Source organism: Scyliorhinus torazame, chromosome 15, assembly GCF_047496885.1.
Source record: "Scyliorhinus torazame isolate Kashiwa2021f chromosome 15, sScyTor2.1, whole genome shotgun sequence".
Taxonomy (NCBI): domain Eukaryota; kingdom Metazoa; phylum Chordata; class Chondrichthyes; order Carcharhiniformes; family Scyliorhinidae; genus Scyliorhinus; species Scyliorhinus torazame.
In genome coordinates, this window is record NC_092721.1 from 12,066,097 (window position 1) to 12,074,066 (window position 7,970).

The 7,970-nt window shown below is 55.0% G+C and overlaps 1 protein-coding gene across 2 annotated transcripts in view; it reads right to left on the reverse strand.

The window, feature by feature from the left end:
• kpnb3 (karyopherin (importin) beta 3) overlaps positions 1-5,039 on the reverse strand; it is a 75,374-nt gene extending 70,335 nt beyond the window's left edge. For both annotated transcript variants that reach the window (XM_072476102.1, XM_072476101.1), the window contains exon 1: positions 4,865-5,039. In XM_072476102.1, coding sequence (XP_072332203.1) covers positions 4,865-4,942 — 78 coding nt within the window. In that variant the 5' untranslated portion in view covers positions 4,943-5,039. The remainder of the gene's footprint in view (positions 1-4,864) is intronic.
• Positions 5,040-7,970: the final 2,931 nt, after the last annotated feature.

The following is a 7,970-nucleotide window of genomic DNA, read 5'->3' on the forward strand; positions in this document are numbered from 1 at the left end:
TGGAGGGGGTGCAGATGGTATTAGTAAATGTGTATGCACCAAATTGGGATGATATGGAGTTTATCAAGAGGATGCTGGGGAAGATACCAGACCTGGAACCGCAGAGGTTGGTCATGGGAGGAGACTTCAACACAGTTATTGACCCTGGCTTGGACCAGTCAAGCTCAAAAATGGGCAGGGTGCCAGCAATGGCAAAGGAACTAAAAGGATCCATGGACATTTGGGCAGCCGAGGGTGAAGGAGTTTTCCTTCTACTCACACGTGCATAAAGCGTACTCCCGGATTGTTTCTTTACTTTGTGCAGGGCCTTACTGGCAGGGGTGGTGGACACGGGTACTCGGCGATCACAATCTCAGACCATGCTCCGCACTGGGTTGACCTGCAGGTTAGTAAAGACAGTAACCAGAGCCCGCACTGGAGGTTAGATGTGGGACCTTTGGCTGATGAAGGGGTGTGCGAGCAGCTGAGGAAATGTATTCAGAACTACCTGCAGGTCAACGATACAGGAGAAATTTCAGCAGCGGTGGTCTGGAAGCACTGAACGCGGTGGTCAGAGGGGAGCTGATCTCGATACGGGCTCTTATGGAGAAGATGGACAGGGCAGAGACGGACCGACTGGTAAAGGAGATACTACAGATCGATAGGAGGTATGCAGAGACCCCAGAGGCAAGGCTTTTAAGGGAACGGCAGTGGCTACAGGCGGAGTTCAGCTTGTTAAACACAGGGAGGACAGTGGAGCAGCTGATAAAGGCGAGGGGGGCGAGGTATGAGCACGGAGAGAAGGCCAGCAGAATGCTTGCACAGTATCTTAGAAAGAGGGAGGCAGCCAGGGAGATAGGGAAAGTAAATGACGGAGATGGGAACCTGGTTGGAGATTTAGCAGGGGTGAATAAGGAGTTATGGGATTTCTACAGTGGGCTGTACAGGTCGGAACCCCTTACGGGGCCGGAGGGGATGAGACACTTCTTGGAGGGGCTGAATTTCCCAAAGGTGGACGGGGAGCTGGTAGAAGGGCTGAGGGCCCCGATCGGGTTGGAAGAGATAGTGGAAGGTCTGAAGGCGGAGAGCAGGGATTGAGAGGATGGGGGATACGGTTATAGAGGGGAGCTTTCCAAGTATGAGGGCGCTGGAGGAGAAGTTTGGGTTGGCGAGGGGAAACAAATTCAGGTATCTACAGGTGCAGGACTTCCTGGGTAAACCGGTGTCAACCGTCCCGCTCCAACCGCTAAGGGGGATTCAGGATAGGGTAGTTTTCGGAGGGAAGGTAGGAGAAGGGAGCGTCTCTGACATTTACAAGGAACTTATGGGGTCAGAGGAGACGCAGACCGAGGAGCAGAAGCGCAAGTGGGAGGAGGAGCTGGGAGGAGAGATAGAGGATGGTCTATGGGCTGCTGCGTTGAGTAGAGTCAATGCGTCCGCAACTTGTGCCAGACTCCGCCTGATTCAATTCAAGGTCGTTCACTGTGCTCACATGACAGTCGCCGGATTAGCAGATTCTTTGGGCTGGAAGACAGGTATGCAAAATGTGCGGAAGGACCAGCGAACCATGTCCACATGCTCTGGACATGCCCGAAGCTTAGGGGATTAGGGCTGGGGTTTACAGATGTCATGTCCACAGTGTTAAAAACAAGGGTGGTACTGAGTCCAGAGATGCTGATTTTCAGGGTGTCGGAAGACCCAGGAATCCAGGAGGAGAAAGAGACAGACGTTCTAGCCTTTGCTTCCCTGGTAGCCCGGAGATGGATACTATTAGCTTGGAGGGACTGAAAGACCCCAAAGTCGGAGACCTGGCTATCGGACATGGCTAGCTTTCTCGGTTTGGAGAAAATCAAGTTCACCTTGAGAGGGTCACTGTTAGGGTTCACCTGGAGGTGGCAACCGTTTGTCGACTTCTTCGCGGAAAATTAATCGTCAGCAGAAGGAGGGGGGGGGGGTAGTTTAGCTCAGAGTAGGGGGTTAATAAAGGTGGGACCTGTAAGGAAGGGAAACGGCATTTGCACTATGTTTATAGTTTCATGTACATTGGTTACTTTGTTGTTGTTACAGTACCAAAAATACCTCAATAAAATATGTGTATTTAAAAAAAGCATTCCAAATGGAGCAGTTTTCAAAAATAAAACTAACGTTTCAAATCTGCTGCCCTATTTAGAACCAATTTGTGACTCAGAGGGATGGTCCCACACGTATCACCCTCCCTTCCGTTACCTCAATCTTTTCACTATTGCTAATCTGCACACCTCGTCAGTGCCCAGATGGAGCCTCACATCAAATCCCAACACAATCCTATCCTCACTAACCATCTCAGACACACTAAAGTGACAGCACTTTAAATTGCACCCGGCCTTCTGAAGGCAACCACACTCCCATTCACAAGTTATAACTTTGCAAAAAAGAAAGGCAATACAAGAATACCTACATTGTGGTTACAATTAAATGGCCAATTTGCAAATCACCATAAAAAAACCTCACTAACCAATTTATATAAACAAACAAGGATTTGCCAGCACCTTTAACCAATGGATTCCGTAAGGAAAGTACAAATCTACTTTGAATGGGAAGGAAAACAGTTTTAGGAGCTTCATCTCCCAGAGTTGAAGTGCAAAGACAGCATTAGGTGAGGCCTGCGTTTTTTTTGTTGTTGCTTAGCTCAATCCCTTCACTCCCCCAATAAAAATATGATTAATCAAAAAAAAAGCTTCTCCCATCAGGGACTGCTGACATTCAGATCCACAGTTTAAAAAGGATCCATGTTAAATCCTGTATTCAACAAGCTGCAGAACATCTACCCCACCAGACCAGATATTCATACAGCAAACAGAAAGGAGGCCATTCGACCCTTCGAGCACATATCAGTTCCTTCAATGAGCTATCCGATTAATCCCACTCCCCCTTCTCTTTTCCCCGGTTGTGAATTTTTCAGTCCAAGTTGATAACTATTTCCCATTTGAATCTGCTTCCATAGCCCTTTTCGGCAGCTCATTTCAGACAAGAAATTACTCAGTTAAAAAGAAAACCTCCCTTCTTTAGGTAATTATGTTAAATTTATGCTATCTGGTCACTGACTCCCGTCACTAAATACAGGACACCAATAAGCAAGCACATTGTACCCATGACTATAATTTTTGCTAGTCCCATGCCTCACTTGTCTCCCATAGCTTTGCAAATAATTTTCTTTGCATGTTTAGCCGATACTCTTTTGAGAGTCACTCTTTTAGATCCTAACGAACTGTGGCATAAAATGTTTTTTCTTTGCGCCAGGTTCTGTTGTCAATCACCTGGCTGGTGAACCTTCTGCCAAACAGGGCAGTAACTCCCTACGTACTCTGTCCAGTCCCCTCATGATTTTGAATGCCTGTCAAGCTTTCTCTTTGCCAACCCATCGACGGAACTGAAGTCTCTCCCACACCTGGATCTATTCCATGCCTTCTCCCTTTAACATACCCTTCTAAAATGCGGTGCCCATGACAGAGCATAATACTCTGATTCAATGTTAAAAGGCTCTCCTTCGTTACTAAAATAAGGATGTTGGTGATCTAGATTTAAAATAGAAACAGAAAATTCTGGAAAAGCACAGCGAGTCTGGCATCCTCTGTGAGGAGGGAAACCAGAGGTTAATGTTGGGAGTCAAACTCCGAGGATGTCACACTGTGTGCAGAGCGTTAACTCTGGGTCCTCTCCCCACAGGGGCTGCCAGGCCCACTCAGCTTTTCCAGCATTCTCTGCTTGTTTCTACCGGTGCTGAGGCGAGCCCAACCCCCTTCAGCTTCCCCCGGGGAGAGGAGCCCCGGCTTCCCTCCTCCCCCCACTCACCCGGGGAGAGGAGCCCCGGCTTCCCTCCTCCCCCCACTCACCCGGGGAGAGGAGCCCCAGCTTCCCCCCCCCCCCCCCCCGGGGAGAGGAGCCCCGGCTTCCCTCCTCTTCCCCCCCCCTCCCCCCGGGGAGAGGAGCCCCGGCTGCCCCGGGGAGAGGAGCCCCAGCTCCCGCCCCCCCCCCCCCCGGGGAGAGGAGCCCCAGCTCCCGCCCCCCCCCCCCCCCCGGGGAGAGGAGCCCCGGCTCCCCCCCCCCCCCCCGGGAAGAGGAGCCCCGGCTTCCCCCCCCCCCCCGGGAAGAGGAGCCCCGGCTTCCCCCCCCCCCCCCGGGAAGAGGAGCCCCGGCTCTCCCCCCCCCCCCCCCGGGGAGAGGAGCCCCGGCTGCCCCGGGGAGAGGAGCCCCAGCTCCCGCCCCCCCCCCCCCCCCGGGGAGAGGAGCCCCGGCTGCCCCGGGGAGAGGAGCCCCAGCTCCCGCCCCCCCCCGGGGAGAGGAGCCCCAGCTCCCGCCCCCCCCCCCCCGGGGAGAGGAGCCCCGGCTGCCCCGGGGAGAGGAGCCCCAGCTCCCGCCCCCCCCCCCCCCCGGGGAGAGGAGCCCCAGCTCCCGCCCCCCCCCCCCCCCCCCCGGGGAGAGGAGCCCCGGCTCCCGCCCCCCACCCCCCCGGGGAGAGGAGCCCCGGCCCCCGCCCCCCACCCCCCCGGGGAGAGGAGCCCCGGCCCCCCCCCCCCGGGGAGAGGAGCCCCAGCTCCCTCCCGCCCCCCCCCCCCGGGGAGAGGAGCCCCGGCTGCCCCGGGGAGAGGAACCCCGGCTCCCTGCACCGCTGGTTTCCATGGGGGAGACCGGACGGGTGGATGTGGAGCTGCTGGGCCCACGGGAAGCACATGGGGCTGAAGATGCGGCGCCCAGGCAGCCGGCGGGCTCCACGTGGGCCTCCGCCCCCAGGCCGGGGGGCGGGAGCTGCCGCCTGAGGGCCGGGCGGGGATTAGGCCACACTCCCCTCCCCACAGCCCCGGCCGGATGAAAGTGATGTGAGCGCCCGCCGCCGCGGCGCGGTTACCTCGGCCTGCTTCCGGACGACGTTGTCAGGGCTCAGCAGGTTGCTGAGCAGGAGATAGAATTGCTGCTGCTCCGCCATTGCGCCCAGTGTGAAAGAGAGGTGGGGGGAGGGAAAGGCCGGCTCAGCTAACCTTTGACACCTGCCCAGAGGGCGGGGCCTCTCGCCGCTGGGCGTGGCTAGGACGCTGGTGTACAATGCGAGGTGACGTAAGGCAAGAGCGTATCTTCAACGTGGTGACGCAAAGCACCGAACAACCCTGAGCTTGAGGACCACCAGGCCTCGGCGTGATGACGTCTGGCACACTCCAGCGACTGCGTGATGACGTCAGGCGCAGTCCAGCCTCGGCGTGAGGCCGGAGAGCGCAGCTCACGATGGCGGATAGCTGCAGCCCATCCTCGGCGTGATGACGTTCTGCACGCCGCTGCCAGCAGCGTGGTTCGGCCGGCGGAAAGGTGGAGCATGCGAACTGTCGACTACCCCCCCCAAACACCACTGCATCACAAAGAGGGCGGGGCGCCAACGCCTCCTCCCCCGATTGGCTGAAGTGGCAGCGCGCCAGAATTGAGGCTCCCGGCCATTCAATAAAGAGGAGCTGGCGGAGGCAGTGCAATGATGTCATGTCAGTCAGCCTGAAGGCGGGAAACGGGCACCGCGCCTTTTGAATGAATGGATCAGTAGCCATCTGCAGACAGGCAGCTTGTCCTCTCAGTCCATGGTGCTTGCCTGGCTGATCACTCACACCAAATACTCTGCCCCAGGCTGCCTGACATGGAATGTCAATTTAAACTCAATTTTTTTTCATTTACAGTACTCAATTCTTACTTTTTTTGTCCAATTAAGGGGCAATTTACCGTGACCTATCCTGCTTATCAGTTCATAAGATTTCGGAGCAGAATTAGGCCATTCGGCCCATCGAGTCTGCCCCGCCATTCTATCATGGCTGATATGTTGCACGATAGCACAGTGGTTAGCACTGTTGCTTCTCCGCGCCAGGGTCCCAGGTTCGATTCCCGGCTTGGGTCACTGTCTGTGCGGAGTCTGCACTTTCTCCCCGTGTCTGCGTGGGTTTCCTCCGGGTGCTCCGGTTTCCTCCCCCAAGTCCCGAAAGACATACTTGTTAGATGAATTGGACATTCTGAATTCTCCCTCGGTGTACCCAAACAGGTGCGGGAATGTGGTGACTAAGGGACTTTAATAATAATCTTATTATTGTCACAAGTAGGCTTACATTAACACTGCATTGAAGGAGACTTCCGGTTGCGGCTATGCAGAGCTAAGTCGCACATTCGGCAGCTCCCGCAAAAAACAGACTTTTGGGCTCTTTTCAGGGCCCCCAACGGCACTTTTTCGACGTTTCCCGCGGTGGGAAGGAGAGTACAATAGTTCCACGACAGTATTTGGCTTTTACCAGGAGCGGGGCGACTAAAAAAGTGGTGGTAGACCCAAAGAAGGTGCGAGGGAAGAAGAACAAAATGGCGGCGGGCGGAGACCAGGCAGCGTGGATGCAGTGGGCGCAGGAGCAACAGGAGGTTATCAGGCGCTGGTTCAGGGAGATTAAAGCGGACCTGCTTGAGCTGATGAAGGCTTTTATCGATAAGCTGCTGGAGACTGTTGCTAACATTCCGGTTGGTTCAATTGCTCTGTTGTATTTGCTCTCGAGTCGCCAGGTATCTTGATGATACCGCCACGAGGTTCAAGTCCAAGTAATGATCAATAATTCAATACACCGATTAGTAAGATTCAAATCAAAGCACATTTATTTTACTCAGTAATTGCTACTCATGCACAAATTATACGTCTAAGCTACTTCTACAACTAACAGGCCTATTCTTAACTTCGGACTGGCCCACTAGGTCAGGGGAACAAATGGCCTTTCGTTCGGGTTCTGAGTCTGCGGGATTCGAAGTTGGTACGGATTGGTAGCTAGGAGCACCTATCTCGTAACGAGCGTTGACTTGAGACTTCTTTCGGCGGTCACTGCACCGGTCACGGTCAAGGTTGGTTCGTGTTGCTGGGTGACCCGGGCAGGAAGAAGAGAGCGAGTTGAACTTGGGGGCTTAACTTTATAGTCCCCAGGGGCTTCCCGCCTTTCGGGGCGGACCCCGTACCTGGTTCCAGGTGATTGGACTTTGTTCCAATCGCTTGCTTCGATTTCTCCAATACTGGAGCGGTTCCCTGATCGATGGTCTTGAGGTGTCCGTTAACCTCTTTTGTGTTGCTCCTACTGGCGCCGTGTAGTCTGGCTTAGTTTTGTGTGTCCCAAATGTTGCTCTTGTTCCCGGGGATTGCTCATTAGTATGTAGATGGCTGCTACATTATTATGCTGATGGTCGCTGGTATCGATGCTGTCTGGGCTTTTGCAGAGTTAAATACACAGCCAACCTGCACCTGCTGGTTTCTGCCTGTGTTGGCTGAATTTCCCTTCAGCCTTTGCCGTTCGCCATTTTAAATCGGGAGTTGGCCAATTTTAGGTGGCTATAAGACACAGACGGCCCAGGGGATGGCGATCCGCGAGGCCCGGCAAAAGATCTCCGACAACGAGGACGAGATCTTAGGCCTGGCGGTAAAGGTGGAGGCGCTCCACAAGAAATGGCAGGAGCGGTTCGAGGAGATTGAGAATCGGTCAAGGCGGAAGAATTTGCGGATTCTATACTTCCCGGAGGGGCTGGATGTGGGGGCCTATGTGGTCACCATGTTGAACTCGCTGATGGGAACGGGGTCCTTCCAGGGGCCCCTGGAGCTGGAAGGGGCCCATAGAGTGCTGGCGAGGAGGCCCAAGGCTAACAAGCCGCTGCAGGCGGTGCTGGTGCGGTTTCATCGGTTCGCTGATCGGGAGTGTGTGCTCAGGTGGACCAAGAAGGAGAGGAGCAGCAGGTGGGAGAACGCGGAGGCTGAAATTTACCAGGACTGGAGTGCGGAGGTGGCGAAGAGGAGGGCCAGGTACAATCGAGCGAAGGCGGTGCTGCACTGGAAGGGGGTGAAGTTTGGCATGTTGCAGCCGGCGCGACTGTGGGTCACCTACAAGGACCGGCACCATTATTTTGAGTGTCCGGGGGAGGCGTGGACCTTTGTTCAGGCCGAGAAGTTGGACACAGATTGAGGGTTG